The 27,539-nt window shown below is 45.9% G+C and overlaps 1 protein-coding gene and 1 long non-coding RNA gene across 4 annotated transcripts in view; one reads left to right on the top strand and one right to left on the bottom strand.

Annotated features, from left to right (window-relative positions):
- Positions 1-27,539, bottom strand: part of Rols (zinc-RING finger and ankyrin repeat domain-containing protein rolling pebbles) — a 56,426-nt gene that overhangs the window by 8,484 nt on the left and 20,403 nt on the right. Inside the window, exon 1 of one of the 3 annotated variants that reach the window (XM_076439646.1) lies at positions 21,027-21,597. The exons of the other annotated variants lie outside the window; for them this stretch is intronic. Coding sequence (XP_076295761.1) covers positions 21,027-21,090 — 64 coding nt within the window. The 5' untranslated portion in view covers positions 21,091-21,597. Of the gene's footprint in view, positions 1-21,026; positions 21,598-27,539 lie in introns of those variants that run through there. 3 annotated transcript variants of the gene reach the window in all.
- LOC143216525 (uncharacterized) lies at positions 23,259-27,159 on the top strand. The gene is made up of 2 exons (XR_013010579.1): positions 23,259-25,607; positions 25,891-27,159. It is a non-coding gene; the product is annotated as an uncharacterized LOC143216525 (long non-coding RNA).

Below are 27,539 nucleotides of genomic sequence, written 5' to 3'. Positions count from 1 at the left end.
TCGTGTGTCAGGGAAGCGCCGTTCGTTCATCGATAATGGATAAACGAGCCGTAGAGTCGAAGGCGCCATATACTTAAAGGATTCTAGAAAGTGAGGTCAAGAGGAGAGCCTCACGTGTTGCGCCGTCGTTGGTCGTCCTCACGTACGAGGCAAAACGCGGAACGAACACGAGAGAGAACCTGCCTCTCTCGCATCGCGTCTCTCGTCGTCCGTTCATTCGTTGTCTGCGAGCTTCTATTTCTGTGATCAAGGGCCGTGATCCTCTCTCGATCGATTCCAACCTTTCCTCGCGGCGAGCGATCTTCATATTTACGACGCGAGAGGTAGTCGGTCCGCGGAAAATCGTGAGCTGTGTGTGCTGAAATTGGATTTATATCTTCCTTGATTCTTGGAAATCATTATCAGAGGAAATTACATTACTCTGTCCTGTTGCTTAATCAGCACTCTCCGTGAAAAATTAGATTTATGCATTCGCGGTTTAATCGTGAGCAGGGAATTCGTTCTGTGATGTAATCGTTAGATTATGCATCGGTATCGTTTATAGCCTTTAATATTTATATGCAACGTTTAGCATATTTTACTCGAAATGATTCGTCGGGTGGAATTTTTAAACAATTTTAGGGACCATGTACAGTGAGTTCTAAGTCAGGTGTCGGTCACGAATGAGCGGCGCGGCGAGTTCCTCGATCCTCTCTGTTTTGCCGGTCGCCTAATGCCGTAATTACCGGCGACGGGAGTTCAACGCTCGCGCAGGAAGGATCACGGAGAGGAACTGAATGGGTCGCGGTATGCAAATTGCGGATTAATACGATCACGATGAGTGGTCGTGGCGGGTTCGGTCGTGGGCGCTGCTTCAACGATCACTTTGTGCAATTGATGCGCTCCGGGCGAGAATACGCGACCGGTCGCCGACCATTAAACGACGCATTAGTATTCTGATATTTGGCGAAACAGTGGGTTCTCTGTCTTCTGACCCATCAGCTATTCGCAAGCCTATATCTCGGCACGCTCGGACGGGAGCAATTAAAAACCGATTAAATTCGAGCGATGTGCATTGCTCGATTATCGATGTCATCTCGGTGCAATTTGCACTGGGATAATTGGGTCAGACTTCTTCAAGATTGTGACACGATCTCCGTGTTGTCATTAGACTTGAAGAAAAGATTTTGATGAATGAGACAATTTTTATGATACGATGTTTATGAGATTGTACAGAAGTTGTAGAATTGAAGAAACTAATGTATTAATGAAGTTTAGGAAATTATATAAAGTACGAATAAGTCTTCTCAATATAATCGAATCGAATAATTGAATATTCTCAAAGTGTCTAATTTAACGGGTATTGATAGACAGCGCGTGATGCTGTTGCAAATCCATAATTATAGACATTGAATGCTGAAAAAGAGAAGCAAGAATCGCTTTATGAGCGGATGCATTGCAGATATATTATACATACACCGTGTGAAACTCGATTGAAACTTTTACGTGAACTGCAGTCACGTTTCAGGAAGAGTCGATGATGCTTAAACATCCGCAATTATTATATTAGAAAAATGATGCTATGAATAGCAACAGTTGTTTACCGAGGCTATAAATCTACACTCGTAATCACGTTTTCGAAGTAGAGAAAATGGGGAAGAACTTATTTCTCTCACATCTATAACAATCGCGATCTATAAGTACAACCTATAACAAAATGAAAAGTTCATAAGACTTAACTGTATCGAATTATGTTCTTTATTTAACCAAAAAAGTTTTCGATACGGTAAATTTTCGTACAACTCCAATGTTCATTAATCAATCTTGAAATCGTGCACCTGCGTAAGTAATGCTATGAATTATGGGAGCGGCAGACTTTCAGGGTTGTTATTTAGCATCATAAATATTTTTTAAATATACAAAGTAGCCACAGTTAAGAAATTTACTGCTTCTTTAGCTTTCACTGATCAATTTTGCAACACAAGGAATATTTGCGCAAAGAAAATCGAATAAATTCTAACAAATGAACATTTCTTTTACCGAATTAGCATATTTGTCGAAGCAACAGGTTTCCTCGCAATCCCGCCACTCGTCAATCAATTCGAAAATCGCGCAGCTGTCCGCGAACCCGAGTCTCCCACGAGTTTCGCGTGCGGTGCCGAGCAGAACCGTGTAATTTTCGCGAATTCACGCATCGCCGAGTGCGATGCACTCCGTGTCATCGATCCAGGTGGGCAATCGTCCGAAACGGTGTCGGCGTGAACTCGCGTGCGCCCGCAGCCGTAGCAAGAAAAACGCGACTCGCAGAAGAAAGGAAAGAAAAGGAAGAAAACGAAACGAAAGAAAAGAGAAGAGGCAGAAGGAAGTAATTCGGGTCGCACGACCCTTTATCCCGGTAAGTCCGTGCGAGGCAGGTGCAACTCGGGCTCTCGCTGCGTTACCGTAAGCTGGGTCAACGCACCCGACGCCGAGAGACCTCGCTTCCACGGTAAACTCGTACAACATACAACAACATACAACATACATACATACATACAACGCGATGTCGTTTTCTCCGGAGACTTCACTGACTCACGCGTTTCCGCCGCGTATCCAGTTTCCATCCTCAACCATCGGCAGGTCGACATCGCCGGATGTTGCGGGTCGAGACGTCCGCGATCTAGCGCTCTTTTTTGCACGGAAAATCGTTGAACGTTCAACGTGCTCCGAGACTGGTCGGAGGAGTGATTGAATTCATTGGAAGGCAAATGAAGAAGCCACAATGTGTGCTCAAAATACTTCAACCAGTAAATAAAGAGCCGCGAGTATGTCGGTAAAAGGTTCACGAAAGAATCATTAGGAACAACAAAGATTTTTTAAAAAGAAAACAAGCTTACTCGCTATCGTTCTCTACGCAAAATTCTACAGACCAATAATTCTCAGCAGACAAACACGCCCACAACTTTCCTCTCGCCGGGCGACGCAACGGATGCTCGTCAGCCATTCTTTTTCTGGCCGTTTATCGCTCTAAACGAAGTGAGAACGTTGGTTTTTACAACTAACGGAAGAGACTAACCGCTGCTCTCACCCGGCCAAATTGCGCGATTCTTTTTTGCCCGGCGCTGCTGTGTAGTGATCCCAAGCTAAAGCTTGACTCTTCAACCTTTTCAATCTACACACGCAATATGAAATCGACAATCCTATCATCAAAAATATGACTAAACTACAAAATACAAATTTTATTTTTATTTTTAATTCTTCGCAGTCGGAGCTATTTTAACTTGAAAATAAAATATATAAAAAAAACTTTTTGAAAACCACGCTTATATTAAAATGCACTAAAAAGGAGAAGATAATTTTTTTCCTGGGTCTCCATAAAATACCGAATCCAGTATGGGAGTATGGGAAGAGGTTTAAAATTCGATTACAAGATTTGACGCATACAACAACAACACGGCAAGTTAATATAAGCGTGGTAATTAAACATTTCTTCCGTCCTAAACAATTCCATCGTAATTGAAATTGATATAATACCTCATACAATACTGAAATGTGTAATAATTGATTAGTTACCAACTTATTTAATAATGTAAACAATATTGTGAATAATGGTACAGCAATTTTTAGTGGTGACTCTCTCCGAGTGCTAATGGTTAATAATTTTAGGAGGTCGAAACTGTTGTAAACTGTAGCTGCTAATATTTTCCATAAATACATAAAATCCGCGGTCTAATTTATCACTGGAAAGTGTTGAATGTTTAGAGATCAAATATCGGTGAAAATTGATTTTCCAGCAAACAAACAAATTTTAGTTTCCACTGTGCGAGATGGTTACAACCGAGAGGTTCCGCCCGCCGGCGTTTCCCATTGTGATTTAATGGTGTTCCACGTAGTTTCAGGATTTTTTGGGGCGATTGTCGATCTAACAAGGTGAGAACGAACCAAGAGAGCCCGTGAGCTGCGAACCGTGTAAATCCGGCGTCTATTATTCCCACGTTTCCTAGACCGTGACGGTTCGCAACATCAAAGCAGAGTCGATCGAGTGGGAGGCTTTCTGAACTTCTTCTCGTTCCGTTTTTCTTCTGGTCTCGCAGGAGAGGAGAGAGAGGGAGAGAGAGAGAGAGAGAAAAAGAAAGAGAGAGGATCATAGGGCACCGAGCCCGCCATTCTCAACTTTCTCCAATTATTCCGAAGGCGAGAATGAACCGGCAACCGACTCGCTGGAAAATGACCCGATTTCCTATCGATGCAGCCTGCCGGTCGCAACTGTGTGCACAGTGTGAATGGATCACGTTGTAATCTGGAGCAGGTGACAGAAGTCGTTCCCATCGGAACCAGCTTCGCAAATCACTCCATTGAGCGTGCGATATTCTTAGACTGGTTCAATGAGTGCATAAATGCACTACAAGTTAGATGAAGAAGCTGTCAGCTCCGTTAATAGCCTGTCTAATCACTACAATCACGTTCTTTACGTCACATTTATTGAAATTACAAAAAATCTCTTTCACTGGGATCTTTTATTAGTGATGGAAATTATTCAATTGTTTCTCGTTCAAGCACGTTATTATAGAATAAGTACACTTCGTAAGAAGTAATCGTTTTTCACAATCATATTATAGAGCGTTACTAAAATGTTTTCCGTTATCGTAAACATTGTGAACCTGTAGACAGTTCTGCAGTAATATTTGCACGGATCGCGACGCGTTTCCACGATCGCAGTGAACGTGTATGCTTAGCTTTCGATCAAGCGGTCGATTGACCTTTCACTGGGCCGTTTTAGCCGCTCCGTTTCGCTACCTTTTAATTTGTTTACCATCAGGATTCCCGAGGTAGCCTGCGTGCCAGATATATCGACGAGCAATGGTCGATACGGTAGCCGATGCGATGGTTCCGCATTCTTCACCCTTCGGGATCCTACCAACCAGTCCGCCGTCGATCGTTTCGCTTAATGAACAAACAGTTCTCAGCCAATCGAAATATTTTACGGTGTTATGATCGTGGATCGAACTGGAGAAAGAGGGATGCAACGGAGACGCTAGACGTCTTCATGCAAAACCGTCGAGCATCGATGGACCGTGAAGGAGTATCGAGTCGGAGAGCCTTCGACTTTCCCACAGGAAAGGATCTCGATTTTGTCTAGTTGTCTGTTAGCTCCTCGACTGGTTAACGTGTCTCTGCCACCGACGTTCACTCGGGAACCAATCGTCACCGATCACGTTCTATTTAGCGCAATGTATCTGCATTCTTAGTTCGAGGCAGTTGTAATAAAATTGAGAACTTAGGGGACGGGTGAACGTTGCTGCGAGCATTCCGGTCTGTTAATTAGTATAGTGAGCAGTGGAGCTTTTGGTCGTTTTAAGCATCGGCGAGGCGTGCGAAGTCGGATTTTTGAAACGAGGCAGGAAAAAGTGATGTCTCACACAAAGATTTAAGATATTTTAAAATTCTTTCAAATCGCACCGCACCTATTCGCTTCTATCACAAAGGCAGAATATCGCAGAAACAAATACCTATTAAAACACATTTTCCAAAAGACTCTTTTAACACACAACCCTCTCAAGCATCTCCTAAACGTCATCCACCAAGCACAGCTTACACCCTACAATTTCCCAGAACGATTCCCCTCCAACATCCTGCTCCAGATCCCCAAGGATCACTATAACCGTCGATCTTTCAGCAGCATGCATCTCGCTCATAAATCCGTGAGGCCCCGGCAGCATCGGGCCCTTCCAAATAAAAAAACAAAATTGTCCATTAACCAAGCAGGACCTACATTCGGCCATAAGACCCGCTAATTGAACCCGAGCGAAAGAGCGAAGTATAAATCCGGATGTTGGGTCCATGGAAATTCAGGATCGCCTCCCCCGGGCCCCTGGGCCCCGATTCGAAAAGGATCGTAAAACCTCGTTAAATCGGCCTCGTTCTGAGCCTCCCCTCTGCTCGTTTCCCGTCGAGTCCGTTCGAGCGGGCTCGGGCCTGCCGATAAAATACGACGCTGGAGCGAGAACGGCCGCGATTAAGGCTCCGGTTCACAAGTCTCGAGCCCCGGGGAACGTCCCACCTGTCCCAACGTGCCTCGTCGCCCGTTTTCGCCCGTCGTCGGAGACTCTTGCTCGCGGGGCCCGACGCCGCGGCCTCGTAAATCGCCGATCTGACCCGAATCCACAGGGCCCCGCGTCGCTGGGACATTGTTTTTCATTTACGCCGCTTTCGGTCTCGTTGCGACACCTCGTTGGGTCCGTGGGTCATCTTCTGGGGCCAGAAACTGTTTCTCTGGGCCCTACGCTGATAAAGAACACGTAGAATGGGCCCAGAGGATTTTATGTGGGTTGAAACGATGTTTTTCTTGACTTCTTGTGGTGGGAATCTGCTGGTGATGAATGGGCCTGTTTGTTAATGAACATACTGTGTTAGGGGACTGAGAGTTGTAAGTTTTAGAGTGTGTTCTTGGCGAAACATGATTAAAATAAATTTAAGAACAAATGAAACAGCCTGCGCTCGAAATTTAATGGTTCGTCTGATATTTATCGACCAACATTAGAGTAGATCATCTGTTTCTTAGTTGGCTTATTTCTATAGGTAATACATATATTATTGGTGGTACATAAATAGGTCGACAAGGTGTTTCGAAGTTTTGAGCAAGACCCGAGTAATAACTTTGAACAGAATATAGTACTGTAATAAATGTAGTAAATTGAATAAAGTGAATGAACTGGTTAATACATACAATGTTTAAAAACTAGCTGTACGAGCACACAAGCATCCTTGATAAAAAGATTAAAGTACAGCAACAAATAAACCAACGACGACGTAGAAGTACTCTAAAAACCTCAGATTGTAAGTTGAGTAGGTAAATAATTTTAATAGAAAATATAATTCATCGGATCACATAATAATTAAATAAATCGATCCAGTCTGTCGTTAAAGAAGCTCGAAGTCATTTGTTTGAGACAGATTACCTAACGCAGTGCAGTATTAATGAATTTATTCGAAAGTTTGACAGACCCGATCGAATTAATGAAGGTCCTCGTTCGTTTTCGTCCTTTATTCGCCGAGCAAAGTGGTGACCAGCGTTGACAGTAATACCATCCAGCTCGACTGTAATCGACAACTTTATTCGGCGAAGGATCTATCATCGTGAAAGGCAGTGTCGCTGTCGGTGATTCAAAAAAAAAGAGCACTTTCGTGTAATGTCTGTCGCGGGAAAGAAGAAGACGGAGATGACGAAGAAGAAAAAAGAGACGAACAAAAATATAGACGTCCGAGGGAATGGAGAACACCAGCCATCCAGCGACCGTTTTGGTTTCGACGAGTCACGCGTAATAATCGTTGTTCGGTACCCTGAAGAGTGAGAGAAAGTTACCCTGCCGAGTCTCGCCTACGGCTGTCGTATTTAAATCGACGCCTCCTGCTATACCGGGAGGCAACGAAACGCTTCGATCACGATCGAGAATTGCAGTATAGTCGGTGCAGCGGAGGCGGCGCGATCGTGTGGGGAAGCCTCTGCAAAATAATCCTCTAGATAAAAATAATCTTAGTCAATTACAGGAGACCGAAATTCAATAAAAATGTATTTCCCCTTTCAATAATTTCAATATATGTATAATACATCTCTTATTCTCGCGGCCCGACAAAATGGCGGCTGGCGTTGCAGCGGAGTCTCGATCATTGAGACGTCTAGGCTACCTTCAAGCGAATAAATTTTGTAAGAATTGCAAAGATTGCAATTCGACTAAAAGATAATTTGGCCAGTGCCTACGACCCTGAGGAAGGCCAAGAACCCTGCACCTCATCCTTTCGACTTCTTTTTTTTTTCTCGTTGAGCGTCTGAAACCTGAGTACCGTAGCTCCCGGTTGATTTTACGAGCGCACTATATCTCTTCCAGCAACAGTACAAGGTGTCCCCGCGACGAAGAAGAAGAATAAATCAGCCAGAATCGATCGGTAACAACGAAGGAACCACGTCTCGGGAGGTGGCTGGCCAATAAAAAGGCCCGCGACTTTCTCGAGTGACTCGAGATCGGATACCAAAAGGAATTCTTCGAATATCAACCGATAGAGAAAGAATGGGGTCTGCGCACCGGGAGTGGTAATTGGAAAACTCTTGGGAAAGTAGATCCGCTCAAACGTACACCGTTCTCCAAATCTCGTGGAACACCACCCACGCTGTACCTCTCTCGGTTCGACCGGGATTTGTGTACAGGGTTCTCACAACACAAACTGATTTTGGTCAATAGAAACAGCTATCTGGGTACACTGTTTCGAAAAACAAAGGGGAGATAAGGCACCGATTACGCGGTTTTCGACGTGAACACCTGAGAAGTTTGAAACTGTACGCTCAAGAATGAGAAAATGTGAGATTGGGATGAAATACAATATTTTTAAGAGGCTCTAATTGAAGAGGATGAGTTAAGAGTTGACTTTGAGGTGCGATTAGTTTATAAACCTGCATTCAACGTGAAAAGTTGAATCGTACACGGCCATGTTGCTCGATAATTTCCCTGACAAGCCTCCTCCTCCGTCGAGCGCGATTAATAACCCCGTGAATGTTGTTGATCCGAGGACGAGCGTCATGTCGAAACCGCGACGCTGTTTAAGTATGTAAATCGCGAGCGAGCATTGTGTGGCAAGTTCGCCCGCGCGCGATCTTAATTAGCAATCGTCACTGTTGATCCGACGACGATCATCTATACCGTTGTATGGTGGCTCTTTGATTTTCTTACCATTCAGACAGCTTCAATGATATTATGTATCTTTCATACAAACATGGCTGACAGTAATTCCGAACTGCTAAATCCCCGTTTGGGAGCAGTACGCGTCTTTTCTAGCTCGACAGAGCGACGCCGACGCCGGAGCCCGGAATTAGAGCTTACCTGTTCGTTTCAAAGAGATAGCAGCCGGCTTCGACCGCGGCCAAAGCGATAACAGACGCTAGATAAGCGACCCGAGCCACGACTGATTAAATCGTAGACGAGCGGGGAAAACTTGCGCACGGGTTATCTCTTGTTTATCGGGCCGGACCGTTTCCCGGATTATAATCCGAGGCGGACCGGCTTTGGTGTCTGTACGGCTCCGGAACACCTCGCGCCGCGCCGGAGAAAATAGCGCTTATACATATCGGTTTAACAGACCCACGGAATGGACCCGGATTCGAAAGTTTACAAGCTCGAACCGTTCGGTATCTTGTCAGCTAATTAAAAGTCACCAGGGCGCATAGATGCACTGTTTCCGATGTTGAAACAGTGTCGTCACTTGTGTGAGAGCATTTTTATTCAAATGTCACCACCAGACGATTTTTATGATGTGGCTAGCAGAAGAATTTTATTCAAATGTTATTGTCACTGGAGGAGTTCATGATGTGGCTAGCAGAAGAATTTTATTCAAATGTCGTCACCAATGATTTTCATTCAAACGTTATTGTCACTGTAGGACTTCATGATGTGGCTAGCAGAAGATTTTTATTCGAGTGTCGTCATCAGATCATTTTCATTCAAATGTTGACACTGACTTTTATGCGCGTTTCGAAGATTCTTTTACAAAAAGTAGGAGAAGAGAATCGCCCAGCGATCGTTCGATTATGATTAAGAAGCAAACCTCATCCTCACGTCCCTCATCGGTTCGCGTGACTAGGAACGGCCTGTACCGTTTCGCACGCGATTCATTCTCTGTCGAGGCCGAAGTATGAAGCATCGTCGTCTCCAATCGCGCGTAACCGAGAGCCTACAAGCAGTTTTGTTTCGCGCGAATAATTCCATCATCGAAGAGGTCGAGCGAGATGACAGCCGTGGCTGGTCCAAGCAGCCCATTATTGTCTCACAATCTCGATTCTCCGTTACGTGTCCGTCGAAAGAAAAGGAGTGTCGACGCAGCTCTTGCAAAGGAGCTTCCAATTTCCGGCACGTGGAAATTAAACGGCGTCCATTACGTTTGTCCGATTAGCTGGACCACACAGAGGAGCAACAGAGACGCTGATAAGCAATGAACTGTTATCAGCGGACGGAATTAACCTCGGAGAGTGGCTAAGAAAAGACTTCTCGCGTGATTCCACGGCGCTTCTTTCGATCCGCTTCTGGATACCGCGAACCGCTTTTAGAACGCGATCTTTTTAACACGACGATTCACGATGCAGTCGCTCTTTTGCAACAATAGATTACACAATCTGACGACGCCGGAGGCCCGTTAGGAAACCGTTGGTAAACAAGAGGCTGACGATCCGAGGGGCTATTCTGGTCTTTCGGTCTGTTCGCGATTTGCTTAAAGAAATTTTTTGAAGAAATTTTTTTGTGAGGTTTTTTTTAAAAAATCTTGCAAATTGAAACGAACCCTTTTGGAAACAGATATACTTTAACAAACTGCGATAAAATAGAACCGATTCTTGCCAAATCTACAGGCCAGTAAATTTTCTTAAATGGCGATTTATCGTGTCACGTTTCGAGCATAGTTGCTCCATTTTTCGTATAAGTTGGCCAACCGGGCATCGAGCAGACAGACTCCATTAAATTCGTCTGCGGATGACGTTTAACGCGAATGCTGGGGATTCCGGCGCTTGAACGCACTAATTAAAAACGCACCGATGAGTTCAAAAGCTCGTAACCGTTCACCTTGACGGCAACGATCTTTCCATTACCATATTTCCCTCTTTAAATGGAATTCACTGTTCGTCGACGTTTTCGATTTTTCGGTGACTCGAGTGATCAGATCGAAATAGTAATAATTCGCGTCATTTCTTACTTAACGAGAAGCAGACGCTGAGGAATTAACAGGATTTCACGTAATCGAATTATAGTCTGACTTTTTATTTTATTCCCGCTGATGCAAGTGAAAATGCCATTCGAGGCATATTGGCTTTTAATTGCCGACACGTGGGTCTGCTACCCACATTTACATTTGTGCTTTCGACACTAACATATTTATTTACACACCCTTCTCTTTTTAAACGTGTTCAGAGTTCAAAGATGTTCAGCGCGCTTGTCAAAAGCCACAAAGTGAAAAGGATCGGGAGAGGGTTCTGGATAGGAAAATCCATTTGGCAGTCTGAAAGCGTGAAGCTACCATTGCGAAACAGTAGGACACACCTGCGAGCATCCTGCCAGGGGACCGCAAGTGTTCCTGGTCCAGGTTCAGACCACAAGAGCGAGAAATTGGGCCCGACTAGGCCCGAACCGGCCCGAAACCTGTCGTTCGGGGGTAGGGGGGCATGGGCAGACCAATTGAAAAGCAACTGGACCCCTTGTCCCTGGCCCAGCGGGTTCTCGGGCCGCTTCTGTTCACCACGGGAAAGAAGAAGCGACCGAGAACACGATCCCCTAGGGTCCCGCGATGCATTCTGAACGAGTGGAGTACCTAAATGCGGCTAATATGGAACAGCACGTAATACAGAGCATCGTAATATCTCCACAAAGAAGTAGAGAAAAATAATTCTGAAGACAATCATGTCTATTAGCTTCCCAGTACGAATAAATCCAGCATCCTGCAAGAGAAATGCTCTTAGTTTTTTTTAGCAAAAGTTTCTCAAACGTGAATCGAATAGTCAAATATTCTGCTGAAGGCCTGTTAAATTTATTTTAGAAATTCAATGCACTAGCGAGTCAGCTAATTAAAATTATAAAAAGAATTGTGAAACTTTTATTTGACTTATGTTTATTTTACGAATCTGTGCATAGTAGAAATGCATAAAAATTGACAATCTACTTATTTACACTGTATCCTCTGACCCCAAAAACCATACACGCAGTGATCTCACAACGTCACCTGCGTGACTCACTTTCTCGCGTCCCTCCTCCGAAAACGTCCCGTTCCCGCTCCGAATTGATGAGAATTTTATACAGACCCCACGCGTTTGGGAAAAGGGTCAAAGGGAAACTCGTCTTCCCTTTCGGGACCTGTTCGAGATCGTTATCTGGCGTCGGGACTCATTAATATCATGGTGGACGTGTTGGTCGACAACGGTGGCGGCGGGTTCATAGAATTTCAATCAAGGCGCACGGTTCATTAGCTGCTATACACCGTGGCTGCCGAAAGTTCAGCTGTAGTAACTGGATTTTAGGCAGAGAGGTGTCATTTTTGAGTTAGTGACTCCTTGCACATTTTTATGAACACTTTAAATGCAGAAATATTTTCTGGACATATTTCTAGAAGGTTTTACTCGATGTTAGCACAGACAAGTTTAATAAAATGGTACTTTCTGCCGTTTTTAAGTAAATAGGACAGCTAACAGGAGTAACAAAAAATCCGCAACAATTCCCATTTCATTGTTAGAAGAAGTTATGGTAAAACAAATAATACCATTTGTACAATTGTGAAAATGGTCCCCCATCTGATTAATAAAAATCGTAGAAGAATTCTGAGACTCGTTTGCCATTTGAAACGTCCAGCGATAGTTCACACTGCAACTATTAGATTATCCGAGTGGAATCGATGGATCGATTGACGAGTTTTCCAAAAGTTCCCGGGCTTAATTGGCGCCGAACTTTCTACGGTTAGTGTATGTACATACATACACACATGCGAATGTTTCGAAGTGATATATGATGGAAGATCTCGCCGGCTCGATCCTAAGAGCATTAAATCGATTGCCGGGGCTGGCGAGCAAGAACAATCAATTACGTTAATTAATTTGAAAGTGTAATGGATCTAGGGGGCGATGAGGCGTCCGATAACAGTTTTAAATCAGCCTCGATGCGACCAGTACTCACAGCAAGCAAGGTGATCGGACTCCTCCGACCGCTTTGTTATTCAATAATTGCTGTTGCGCAACCGGCAGTTTCCTCCGGCGAATCTTTATCGACCACTATTTTTCTCCGACCTCCGAGAAGAACTTTCTCTCTGTCTCTGTCGGCGGATCAATGCTTTACAACTTAAGCTTGTGGACGTTGTAATTTATCGAACGACCGGGACACGGTACGATCGTGACTTGTGCGCCGCTGATGCGATGACCTGTAACACTTCTGGCTCTAATAAAATGTAATTACTACACTGTCGATCTTTATGCGCAATAAAAATTGTCCGCGGCAGTTGCGAGACAACAAGATTTCATATATTCGATAAAAAAAACGAGAAATCTTTGCTACCGAAGAAACCGTGAATCTGAGCAAAGCCGCCAACCCGCCCTAATCAAGTCGCATCAAATAAAGTCGCCTAACCAATCAATTACGCTGCTCGTAGCGTCAATGAGCTCTATTATTGCGTGACGTTGGACAGGAACGAGCTCGTGTCACGCCATTCGAGTGATTTCGTGCGGGTGCGTTCCTCGGAAGTAGCCGAATTTCGATTGGTTGCTAAATTGAACCTGATTCACAACGTATAGCCAATTGATTCCACCAGTGTGCAAACATTTATGTACAAAGTACAAACATTTATCTTCTTCAAAATTCATAGCTAAACTGAACCGAACGTACTGATCATACCATCCGTTTCACACCTGTCAAGACATTCTTCGAAATGGCAATAATGGTTGGAAACTGTCACCCCGTGCTCCACAGCTTTCCTTGACCCTCGCCAGGTCTAAGTACATCGAACGGAGCAGCGAGGGGCCTGTTGGGTCCTGTTGGGGCCTGTCTTGTCACGCTGGTACACGAGAATAGAGGCGGAGGGTGGAGCGCGAGACGAACACCAGTCCTACCAGTCTCGTCTGGGACATCCATTCTGAGAAACCTGCCGAGTTAATAGCCGATCTACCCGCCGCGCCGCGCCGGAGTAGGAAGTCCGACCGTTGGCCTCTCTTCTCTCGAGAATGGCCCCGCGAATCCCTGCCTCCCTAATTCACCGTGTGCGCCGGATATCTCAGCGCTCTCTTCTCTCGGCTCTCTCGGTTCCGTCCCGATTAAACCAGTTTTTGCGGCGGACGCGTTTCACGCGCGCCCGCGGACTCTTTAATTCCGAGCATTATCGCCAGAGCTCATCTGGCATCTTCTGGCGAGACGCTCGCGAGATCCACGATCTGCTCCCGCTTCGCTGAAATGGGAAACTGAAGGGCAACGCACGGCCCCTATCCGGCACGCATCGGTTTCAGCTCGGCTTTCAAGGATTCCCGGACCACCACTCGAAATACTGGAATTCTACTGTATTAGGCTGTTGCCTATGAAATGCCCGATTTTTCACAGTCGTTCGACTCCTTTACAAACATTTCCAGAACGGAAGACCTCTTCGTAACTGTTTCTGAGGATACGCGAGAGTTAAACGAAAAATATCATTAATTATAATTACACAGATGTTCGTTCGAGGGCGTCGTTAATAACAAACTCAGGCAGTCATTTTTTAGCAAAACAGGAACACTGCAAGCTCAAATGACGGGGTACTATTCGAGACGCTACGCTGCAGGGGTTTGGTACTCAACTCCCATAAAAACGGGAATTTAAGGACCTTGGGTCTTTTACTTGAATGAAGCTCGCTCGGGTCATTTTTATAGCTTCTTCTTTTCCGATACAGCTCTTACGTCTTCCTAATGTAAATTCAATTTGCAATTCTATGAAACGTTCGCGAGCGATAAATTGTTCCAGTAACAGTGATAAAGCCGGCAGGAACGCGCAGATGACAGTGACGGAATTGTCGCGCGATTCAAAAGTATACTGCAAGGAGAGAAACCGCCGTACAGCATAGTCCGAGCAAAGACACATAGTACTCGAACCGTTTCACATGGAATGTCATGATCGCATTCACGTCCCGCTCCCTCTCATGCTATCAATCTCTCCCGATACTTCTCAGTCGTGGCGTAGACTGTTAAGAACAGCCGGCCAATGAAATCCGATACACCTCTGTCTATAAACAGTATGAACACACTCTAACAGACCGTGCATCCAGATAAAGAGTAACAATGCCATTCTCATTGCGGTTCCAATTTCCTCATCATCCTCGGTTTCTGGATTTCACCATTCCCCGTCGTTTGCTCGTTTCTGAATTTCTACATCTTCACTTATCTCAGAGTTGAACCGTGAGTTCGCCAGTTTTTATCTCAAGTTGGCGACTTTGCAAACTTTCCAACGTTCTTTCAACATTCAAGAAGAAACCAAAGAGACTCGCGAATACCCACCCACGGAAGTTTGAACAGACCTCGAAACAGCTCGGCACAATTATCGTTCCAAGGCTGCTCTTTCCGAACTCTTTATAAGAACCTCGAGACGTGGTAATTGGTTTTGGAATTACACTGGGTGCAAATTGTAGATTATACCTCGTGTTGCAAAACCCTCGAGCTATATACTTCAAAGTGAGGCTTTATTTTTTAGAAATTTTGGTTCGAAATGGAACAGTGGCTTCCAATACAGCCGGGGCTAAGAAGCCACGCCCACTGAAAGTACTTTACCTTAAGGAAAACAAAATGATGCGTCTTCACATCTTAGAACACCTTTTTCATGGAAAATCAATAACTTGGCAAGCATTGGCATGAATATAGTTTGCCCTATGGGACAATGACCTGACGGCGCCCCCAACAGACGTGGACAGCGAATCCACGCCCACTTAGAGCATTCTAACCACGCCTACTCAGAGAAAATAAAGTATCCCTTCCTCTGTCGTCGACATTGTCAAGTTTGAAAGATTTAGAGTTACTCCTGCACCTTCTACGCAAGCGTACAACACAGCCACGCCCACTCTTAGCATTCTAACCACGCCCACTCTTAGCATTCTAACCACGCCCACTCAGAGAACACAAAATATTAAAATATTATACATATATCTTCTTCTATCACAGGCAATGTTAAATTAAAATGTCAAACGAAATTATATTTTTTTAAGACCGACATTGTTCAATGTGAATGACTTACAGCCAATCTTGCTCCTTCCACGGAAGTCCACAACAAAGCCACGCCCGCCTCGAGCACTCTATCCACGCCCACTCATAGAAAATAAACTTCCATCGTAGATAATATTCAATTTACAACATCTACAGACAAAACATGTTCCTTCTCTGACATCAAGTGCCCCGGACCGTTGCCCTACGGGGCACTCCAGAGCTCCCAGTGCCCGCAATTAGCCCAGACCCTGTTTTCATAAGTTTTGTTAAAGTATCAGTTCCAGTTATGAACTTTCGAGAGGAATGATGGATTTCCGAGATTTAAATGGATCTCGAGGCGCACGATTATCAAAGGCAGTCGGATTCGCGGCCTCAGCGGGCTTTTATCGGCGCGCAGTTATCGAGATTCATAGATCGATAACGGTGACCTATAATAACAGCCGCGAAGTATCGGTATCGCAACGGAGATCGCGTGGGACCTCGAATCGACGCCGGAGCCAGCCGGAATATCGAACTTCCAAACGTTCGTGGCGGTTATGTAACCCGGCTGGAACACGTCGAGCGTGTCTGCGAGCCTCCTTACGAAACGCTCGCTGAAATTTCCACGTTCCCCTAATCGTTTCATTCATGATCCGCGCTCGGTCGAATGGCAATTAACACTCGCAGCTCGTGCCGTTACGCGATCGGCCGTCGTCGAACCTTTTTAGGCTCACAACTTGTCAATGTGGCATTCGAAAATCCATGCTGTGCTCTTTGGTTCCCTGACACTTATCCTAGATTTGAACATTTCAAGAATATCTGGCTGCCTGTCTTTTTTAGAGGACTTCGAAACAATCTTTTGAAATCTTATATATTATTTAAAATATTTTTAAATCTTATTTAAGAAGACATTGTGCTGTATACATTAGTTCACCTAATATCTCAAGCTTTATTTTTGTCTGAGAACACAATCATCTCAATCAATTATCGAATATTTTTCAAACACAGACCAACCTAATGCTCGTGTTTCAAAAATAACATAGTAACACGACCAACTATAAATTACACATGACACCGTAACACCACAAGGGGTAAAAGAAGAAAATGGCTGAAAGAAAGCTGACTCCCTGGCCCAAGAGGACCCACACAGTCTTAAATAACGCAAAGGGGTGGCGGAAAAAAAGAACAGCGGGCACAGCCAAAAGAGAAACAGTCCAAGCAGGAAGTCGGAGAAACAGGATCCCGGTTCGCGGTTACGCGAAAGAAAATCTGCGCGCGATGAATGATGGCGAATGTTTCGAGCGGGTTACGGTAACTGGCTCGCTCACTTCGGAGAAAGACCGAGCTGAATGATTTAATTTGTACGACTGGTCCACGCTCGATTCGCAATCTGTCATGGGCTGTCCGGTCCCATTGATTGCGACATAAATCTCGCCGGACACGTATTTCTGTCCGAACAACAGGTTCCTGCGCACAGGACAGCGTTGTTTGAATAGATCCTCACAGGGGCCGTGAATCCTCGACAAACAGAACCGAGGCACTCCGTTATACAAACGCACGAATGGCTCCGGTTTGAAGCATGCTACCTGATGTTGGGCCAGCAGGACGTCTTTGGGCCTATTCAAAAGGAAGATCGAAAGGAATTTTGTCCGCAGCTTCCAAAAATTGATGATCGAGTTTATTTACATGTTTATGCGAACTTGAGGTTCAAGGACTTCAGAATAGAGAATGCGTGGAATTTCATTGATGATAAAAATCCTTAGTCTAGTGACGAGTCAATTATTCGGAAATGGAGAAAACACAATTCCCCGTACGAACGATGTTCTCAGTGACAGAAATGAACCGATGTGTCACCGCCTCGTCCCACATCGGCCCGCAAGAATGTGCACCGATGCAAAAATCGGCAATGTACTTATCAGCGATAACAGAGCTGAACGGGCGAGTTGAACGGTGTATCGCGAAGGATCTTGATAAGAATCTCTCCGGATAAACAGTTGAAAAATCCGAGACGGATAAACGAGAAATCGGATGCCGATCGATGATGACCCGATTCCGTCTTTCATCCGCATCGCCCGGTCGCCGAACGGAGGTGTAACCGGACGTCGAAGGTGAGAACAGGATGAACCGATGTGCCAAGAGACAAACCGGAGCTCATTGTCTTGCAATAGGACACGTGGGTTTCGCGATCGTCGCGGAATCCTTTACAGAGAGCGAGGTGAACGCTTCTCGCGATCGACAACGCTTGTCGATCCTCGGGCCTTGATTCATCGACCGAGCACCGGGGCCCGAACAGGCCTGACTAGTACCGTAACGTTGTATGTATTTTCAATGAAGCTCTCTCGGTTAGTTCCTGTCGATGACGCGCGCCGTGAACGCATCCATTAAAAATACGTGTGGGTCGGTTGTCGATCGCCAACCGGTCGCCATTTTGCAATTCGAGCCGCGATTGTCCGGGCTTATCAATGACACCTTGAACAAATTGAACACGATTGAAAACTTGCTTTCCTGCTTGCTTCGCTATCAATCACGATTCAGAAGATATATTCTATATTGTGTTTTCGGAATATTGTGTATAAAGATTATTAAAAAATCACCAATATGTTAAAATTTGACTAATGTCAAAATCTAGCCAAGAGCCTCGAAACGGCTGCCGAAAAGACCACTCCCAAGAACTGTACGAAGACTTGCTAATTTGAAAAAATCTCACCAAGTATTGAACCGTCTGAATCCGTAAGAGTAAACTGGGGCGCGAAGATCTGTCGCTGAGAAATCGATCAGAAAAAAGGAAGTCCGATCGGTCACGAAAATAATGATCGCCTATCGGCGAGCGTTCTGTCACGCTCCAAAAAGCAAGCGTCAATTACGCCATTTAATTGGGTGCAACAGGTGGCCTGCCGGCTGGCTGGCTGGCTGGCTGGCTGGCTAGCTGACTGCGGCAGCGTTTCACGCGGCTGCCCCTTTTTCGAAATAATAAGTTTCCTGGGAACCTGTCGGACGCGCGCGATCCGAAAACGGAAGCGGCCGGTTCCACTTCGTCGCAGAGGCGCGCGACTTCTTGTCTACGCGACCAGTTTTCCGCCATTGCGCACGACGTGCAGTGCCGGGGCCATTTTCGTCACTACGTCGCAGAACTTTTGATAAAACCAAGCTACGAGGACGAAACTTTTTTCAAATTGTAGCAGAAACGTTCGAGTGCGAAGGAAAACTAAACAGGAAGATTAACGATTACGTTTCACCCTCGAAAATATTTATTGCAAATGACCTTCCTCGCGATCCTCCGCATTGTAATAATATCAGTTTCGAGAATAGTTGTATGCGGTGGTCATCAGCTCGCCGGATCGCGACGCAACACCGTTCCTTCACATTCAGGGGCAATGCTGCAGTCTGTGTAACATACGGTCCCTCTTCGTATACAGTTCGTCCCTCGAATGACTCACTTGTCGCGTTCGCGGGACGATTTTGTTGCGATAACGCCACCGAAATGCTGTCGCCATGACGTAACGCACAAATAATCGCGTCCCGCAGTATGGGAATTGAATAAACACGTAACCGAGTGTCCTGTTGCAACCAGGCCTCGACCACTTCCGGTCGAAAAAACCCGTTTCGAACTACAACCCATAGATACAGCCCACTATGCTCACTATTTTCACTACTTTTACTTTTTCACTGCAGAAATGCCAGATGGCATTTTGTAAAAATTTTTGCATTTTTTAATAATGTCTTCGAAAACTCTCTTTATAGCTTCACTAATTGTAGACAGACCCAACTGGAAGCTTCAATCCCAAAAATGTGATTGGGCACCTTCTAAACAACCTGTTCTAAAGAAAGACAACTGAAACCGCAAATTATAGAGTTCTCGTCTACTCGACACTAAAACTTTCAGCAATTAATGTCACCCAAAAATGCATGCCGTGCGTTCAACGAATATAAATCATGAAGCGACTCGATCTAACGAAAGAACAACCTGCCAGAGTTTCCAAAAGCTGCGAACTGAAGGCACTGAAGTCTCGGCAAGCAAATTAAACCGGGACGAGGACGCCAGACGGAAAGATTACAGTGATCTGAGAAAATCGAGTGCAGCAACCCCTCATTACAACGACTCGACGCCGCCATTTTGGTATTCCTCCCTCGAAATAAGTTTCCTGCTGCTCCTACCATTCGACAAGCACCGAGACGAAGGAACACGATAATAATTATACTTCGAAGCCTGGTTCGCCTCATCTGGAGCGATTATCGAGAGCGAGGGACGCGTTAATGGCGACCTTGCTCGATTTGAAGAAACTCGCCTCGCGATAATCGCGGCTGCGCTGATAACGGACGCAATCTAAGCGCCATTGGATCAACCAGTTCGTGTATGTGGACACGCGATACGCCCAGCATTCCTGCGGTCGTCGAATCTGCCAGCATTCCCAGCTAATTAAAACTACTCACGATCCGGGAGCTCTTGAAAAGTCTCCCGAGCGGCTAGACTTAATCTCTGCTCCCATGGCGAAAGATGATCCAGATGGAGATAAGTCATCTATGGCACTTGCTCGGGCAAGATCGCGTCTGTTGATCTTTGCGAGGCTTCCGACAATTTTATGCTAGGTATTCAACTAATTTATTAGTTTGTAAAGTTTGGCTATTTAAAATCTTTTTGCAGCAATTTTAATATTGAAAGTATAAATCGATGTAAGAGAGTGTCTACGGAATGATCGTTCACGTCAATTCAGTGATGTTTTTAAAAGCACGTAGAGAAATGTTAAAGGAAGTAGCTACTTTGCAAGCAAATGGCTACTTTGGTGTACCTAGTTAGCTACAGAACAGTTGAATTGGCTATTAGAATATTAGAATTTAGGTCGTCGCTGATTCAACAACGTAGTATCTGAACAGCATCGATGGTGTGCTGTCGTCAAATGGACAAACTTTTACCAAAACAAACATAAATAATGAGAATTACACTGTTAAACTACATTGAAATGAACTAACAATCAGAACCAACAGGCAAATGCCTCTGCCAGAATTCCTGAAGAAGGCTCGGACCTAGTCCCTAAACCTACGTCCAGAGACTCCGCCAGAGTCAACAAAAAGCTCCTCTTTCAAGCGACAACTGCCACCCCTTGTCCTCAGCTAGACGCCGCGAGATCCGATCAGTGCCAGTCGACTGCTCTCGAACAGATCTCGCGTGATCCTCTAAACTTAAACCCTAGCTGGATGATCGCACGCGCAACGACGCTATCAGTGATCTCCGGAGCCTGGGAAACTGGTCGAGAAAAATCCAGCCGATCTCCAGAAGATCTAGCCGACACCTCCGTGAAAGGTTGCCGTGATGAGTGACTCGTCAGGAGAGAAGATCGAGAGAGGATCCTGCGAGAGGACTCACCGAGCACGGATAGGCTGAGTCCGGATCCAGGCCTAGGCGGCCTGTGCCTGTCTGGGGGCGCCATGGGTGCAGGTTGATTTAATCCAGCAAGCTGCAGTCGGGTTCTCTCATCGCACTGTCTCTGTCTCACTCACAAGTCACGCGCGGCTTGTCACTGTGTCTCGATGACAATGGTTCTTCGGGGGTTTCACGGTCCTCGGGGATCATGCAGACTTTCGGTGATCTTTAGATGATGTGCGACGAGTACGCGGTATAGGCTCGTCATCTTAACGAACTTGCGAAGCGTCGATCGCGGAGCTTAGTAGAGATCGCGAGGAGGAAGCGTTTCTTCAAGAGCGGAGACTACACACGCGCGCTCTTCGCGGACGCCGTTCAAGCACTGACTGCCAGGCGAACCCGCCACCTCGGCACCGGTCGACTCGCGTGACGCCTGATTGGCTGATTGGCCGACCGGTCGGGCCGACTGGCTCGACTGGATAGACGCTGGTTACTCGGCAAGACGACTCGCCTCAGCTCTCCACACGAACCTCCGAGCCTCACGGTCGTTCTTCCTCGCTGGTTTTCTGTCTGGTCTGGCCGGTCGCCAGCGCGGACGCATGCGCGTTGAAGGACTATAGTCCTTTGCCGCCGCGGTGGGAACCGAGGGACACACGCCCCGGAGTCCTTCGAGTCCCTTCGGAGCTTATTCCAGCCCTCTTCGGTGCTCTTTCAGAAAACTGACTAATAAGACTATGTTTCTGGATATCTTCAAGTCCTTTTCCTCAGGCCCTTCGAATCTTTCTACTTTTAAAAATCTTGCTAAATAACCCAAAATTCACGCGGCAGTCAACGTGTCATTAGGCTTTCGGTAAATAAAGTGTAAAGAATTCTCCCTGTCGTCGACGAAACAGTTGACCACAGCCCCCGTGATAAACGACACCGTTCCGTCAGGTGGTAGTCCTTCCGAATTGGGGCACCTGTCGCCGTCCCACCTGTTTTCGACCCCGAAGTGCGATAGGAACGGGGACTCTCGATCGCGTCATGCGTATTACGACCGGCGACTCCGATCCGGATCGCTTCAATCATCGTTTAGAGGCTCCGGTTGTCCCGATTGAGGTCAAACGGCAAGAAAATGGTCGTTTTGCGCAGCGCGAAAATTGCGTCTCGAGGTTTCTGAAAGTGGTCGGTGAGACTCGACGGAGTCCGCGGCGCAGAAAGTGTGCACAACTGGGTTATGCAAGCGCGCTTATTTAATAAAACAAAGTTACGCCCGTGCATATACAGTATATGTATGCATATCGAGAGCGGGTAATAGCACGCTCCGGGGGAACGCTACTGTTGTTCAGCTGTCCAAGAGAGAGAGGTTGACGCGGCCAGCAAGCTCGTTTATCCGCGAGGCGTGAATGCATTTAGATAGCACGTGTGCATGCAAAGTTCCCCCCTCGGAGTCCTTGCACGGCACGCATCAACAACCAGGACACCGGGAGAGACTAATCTCTCCCCCCCCCTCCACCTCGGAGGATTTGCAAACCAGCCGCTGTTATTCGATCCGGCATACGTTAATCCCAAGGTTCTGCAATTCTTACCGTTACCTTAGGTCCGCAGGGTGTAGGCTACCTGCTACCGATCAGTGAAACGGGATGACACTGTCCCGAGTCGACGGCCGATTGTACCACTTTCAGCGTCATCCGATCCCGATGAAACGAGAGGACACTTTGAATAGCTATCCTGTGTTATGGCAGGCTATATGGGTCTAGTAGATGGGGGCTGGTTAGCACTGATCACTGGACCAGGATGACACTGACTCTGGCCAACAGGTTCGACTCTGTGCTACTTCAAATGTTATTCGATCCTGGTTAAGGGGGCTCGAGAGGATCCTTTTGGATACTGATTTTGTGTTAATGTCGGACTGTGCGGGTCTAGATGGAGGCTACCTGGTATTGATCAGTGAAGCAGGATGATATTGATTGCAGACAAAAAGTTGTACCATGTGATGTTTTAAGTGCTATTTGATCCTGATGATATTCCTTCAGGAGGCCACTTTGAATAGCTGTCCTGTGAACTGGCTTATGGGTCTAGCAGAGATGAGGGTTCTTTGGTACATACTGATCACTGGAGCAGGATAACACTGACTTTGGCTAACAGGTAGGACTCGGTGCCACTTTAAATGTTATTCGATCCTGTTTAAGTAGACTCCCAGAAAAGTCTTAAAAATATATTAATGAACTTTTGTTCGATTCAAGGGTCCCACCTACTCGGGGCAGTCAAAGGCCCAGAGTCCTAAAGCAAGGCTCAATAACGAGCCCAGCAGCGCCCACAGCGCTCAAGGTGTCAGCCACGCGATTATTCCAAGGAAGTAGCGTTGAAAGGACGCGTACTCGCAGCGTGACGTTATGCGACCCACGCGTGCAACGCGCGTACGCCCACCCAGTCCCGACGCGTAACTCGCTCGCGAAACAAAGCGGACGGAGCCGCGAAGTCTGCGATCCACGGTGTGCCCACGATCCTCGATCCTCGATCGCCGATATCCACGCCGTTCCTTTCGCGCCGAAATCGAGGCCGCGCAAAAGCTTCGAGAAGACGATGCCGCCGCTCCCGTGAACCGTTCGACTGCTACGAAGCAGGTGTACGTACACCTCGAACGGACGATTCGACGTTTAGAATCCTGCCTGCAGCACTTTCTACTTTCACATCGGCGTGCACAATGTCTGTGGTGCATGATCGGGTTCAATCTGAAGGGTTTGAGTCGGTGGAGACGTTGCAAAGTGCTCCATTTGGTGCAGATAGGTCAAAAGTTACAAAGTTAAATGTCTAAGTAGGTCCTAGATCTTGCAATAATTCAGGCAATTTTTGTTTCGCATAAAAGTTCAAAGTTGTTGATTTGGAAGACAAACAGGAGGCGGGCGACTCTACAGCTTGAAGAACGTTAAGAGGGTTAAGGTAAATGGTTTGTGGATTGTTGTTTCGATTCTTTTCTCAGGCAACTTTTCACACAAAGTCTCCCACATTTCGCCGACTGCTGACCCAACGGGAGACCCTGTGCGAAAGGACGCAGCTGACCGTTTCCGGTCGATCTGCATGATAGTGGGTCCCATTGAAAATTCCCATCATTGTCCTCGAGGAACGTTCGAAGAGCCCTCCAGGTGTCTTTTAGCGAGTTACTTGAAGGTTTCAAGGTAAACGCAACACGTGTTTGCAATTTTTGCATCAGGTAGGTGTCGAAGAATGGATGAAACGACCGAAGAGGACACCTGGGACGGTCAACGAATTCATAGAAGAGTCCAGATGTTTCTTCTGTGTGCAGGTGTTTTTACAAACAAGAAAGTTATTACTAGATTTATCTCTACGATACACCAGACTCGATGTTTTGTTTGCCCGCTATTCTTTTCCACGTCCGACGCTATCAGTAATAGATCATTGAATAGTGTCCATACAAAGTGACACTTCGGTTCCCCAATTTTAACATGTATCGAGGCATTACTGTGGATCAGTGAGGTCCTGTTCATGATTCGGTTTTCCCGCGCGAACGGCATATCCTTTCGCGTTGGGAACCTGTTACACGCTGCGCCCGGACAACTGGCCGCCGTGGACCTGCAAACCGACGCGTAATAATACAACCGGTAGGCTGTAAGCTATAAGGTAGTAAGGCGGGCTGTGCTCGGCACTGTGCGGCACAGGAGGAGTTAGCTACCTTAACCTGTTCGTCGCGCTCGAGATCGGGTCACCCCGGAGAGGGGCATCGGTCTTGCTCGAGGAACAGAGCCGAGCGGGAAAGGATCGACGTGGATCGTGATCGGCAGCTAGACCAAGGATAAAACGCTTCGAGCAAGAGCCAACTTTCCTGGAACAACGTCTCCTCACAGGCTTTTTTCCCCTCGAGCGCTGTACTGCGACGCACTGCCGCGCCATTTTAGCTATACGAAGACGCAGAAACTGCACCAATTTCGAGATAAATGGTAATTGAAGCTGCAGCAATCTTGAGAAAAATTTTATCTGAAGCTGTAGAAGCTGCACTAATTTTGAGACAACATTTCTTGTTCAACTCATGAATGCTGGGGGATTTTAATAACTTTATGGCAATTAAATTTTACAGCTGGATCCACTTAAATCTCTTTTTCTTGTTATTTTCAATTTACTGGTTAAACTGGATGCTAGACAATTAGAATTTGGATGGGAAGTTCGCAATCTTAGATCCAGATGGACCCGAATGTCCAAGAATTGATCGTTGGAGGACGGATGCTTTTTAAGATTGTATGGCAGCTAGATCCAAGAGATTTTGGGCGATCGTATGCGTGTTTAACGGCGTAATCGACAGTGTCAGCTTTCTTTGGCCGTTCGAACGAAACGATACGAAGTGCATAAGATAGAAAGTAAAAAGGTCGGCTGGAAAAATGCGCAGGCAAAGACCGACGCAGATCGGTGGACGGGCCCGCTTCAGGTCGGTTGTTACATATGAACATATGTATGAGCACATAGGTGTATATTGCACCTTTCCACGTAGGCCAGTGCAGTGTGGCGGATGCGGGTGGGCGGACCGGGATCGGGCCTGTGGCGGTGCAACGGAGTGCAGTGTGCAGAGAGCCCACGCTGCAGCGAGCATCGGTAATTAAACGGGCACCTCGCTCGACGGTCTCGTCATTTTCAACCACGAATCCCTGCCCCTTCCCCCACCACGATTCTGCGAAATTACTATCAAACTGCTCCAACAATAATTCTTCCAAAGTCATTCAATCGCGACCTTATTCAATCATATTGCAATTTCTGATTCCAATCTTCCAATTGGTAGAGAGTAATCGAATTAAACTGAACATCAAATTAAATGGTAATGTATAATTCAATTAACCTGACCGCATGTTTCGTTAATTTACTGCATTTTATCGGACAGACAGCCTCGGTTCGAGGAATAGCAATTAACTATCTGGAACGAGATCGTCTTCGCCCGATCACCAACTTTCTTTGATGGCGCAGCTGTCGGTCTGAAACGTTTTCTCGAGTGACAGTGCCCGGTACATCGACGAAAGAAGTATGGATAGATCGTTGGTAAATAGAAGATCATCGACTGGCAAATGATACAGAGATCTCTGGAGGATTCTCTTAGCTAAGCGACATCTGGAGCAACGCTGTCCCAGGCTCACGGTTAATCGGACTTTCCCTGGTTCGCCGGTGTCGTCAAAGAGACCAAGACGTTAGCATGAGGACGTTAACTGCCGGATATGCGAATCTATGTGCTCTTTGTCTTTTACTGGTGCCACTGCACGGTACACTGCACGGTGTTCAACGTTCCGAGGGCTCTCAGGTTGGGCATAGTGATTTAGAATACATCGTCCGTGATGGACACGTTCTTGTCCGTGAACTACGTCATTCTCGAAGAAAAATCATTCGTCAAAGGAACATTCAGAAATAGTTCTTTATGAAAATTTTATCTTTACACATTTTTCTGATTAAAATGATACTCGACACGACACCATTTGGATTAGATTTAATTCACGAGATAGTGGAACCTCGATTATTCGAATTGATCAGGGAGGACATGGATGTTACGACAATAGAAGAGAAGCTCACGGTTTCCAAGCTTCGGATGGTCACTACATTTTTCTGAGCGGCTACCGATGGGTCCATTCTTTAATTTCAGAAACCCGGCCAGTATTTCACCAGGCGGAGAGGTCCAGCTTTCATCCGGAGGAAGAAATAAGCCGGCAGCAGCCGGTCGAGGGAGCTACGACAAATTAACTACGCATGATCCTGCAAGGAGATAGCCGGATATCGGTACACCACACGGGTATAGCGGATCGTATGTACTGAGGAGGCAGGGGGCCCAGGGCCCTGGCGTGTTGTATCGTGCAATTCGGTCCTTATACGGGCCCTCGACACGAGGTTCCAGCCTCTGGACCCAACAAAAAGAACCCCCTGCGCCGCGGTGTCCGGACAGGACGGTTTCGGACAGTACCCGTGGAGGACGGTACGCACGATACCGTACCGTCCTCGGCGGTTCCATTACACGGGGAACCACGGGTAATTGAATATTCCGCGTTTTTGCACCGGCTGCCGGACGCCAACCGCCATAGAAAGTGGTGAAGTAAAATGCAAGTACGAGAGATAGTCAACAAAAATTGCCTAGAAGTTCTTCTGTATCGATCCTTTAAGGATCAGTGTTGCCGTATTGATAATATATATATATATATATATATATATATATATATATATATATATATAATGTATATATATAAAAAAAGATATATATATATATATAGTGTATTTATATAAGAATATATATACAGGGTGTCTCAGCTGAAGGAGGCCACCTAAATATTTCCTTTATTTTCAATGGCGCAAAAAGAATACTTATGGCATAATTTAAATGGTATCGAAGAAGGAATATCATAGAGGAACAATTCTTTTTCGTCTGGTTAATTTTTCATAGTTTTTTCAAGGTCATCGTTATTTTTTATCGGGAAAACTTATTTTTTTTATTCCATCTTGTTAATAACTTAAGCATATTCAAATGTATTTTTTCAGCCGCTATAAGATGGAATA

The sequence above is a fragment of the Lasioglossum baleicum genome, chromosome 15 (genome assembly GCF_051020765.1).
Source record: "Lasioglossum baleicum chromosome 15, iyLasBale1, whole genome shotgun sequence".
NCBI lineage: Eukaryota > Metazoa > Arthropoda > Insecta > Hymenoptera > Halictidae > Lasioglossum > Lasioglossum baleicum.
This window is presented reverse-complemented; position numbering and strand designations above follow the sequence as displayed.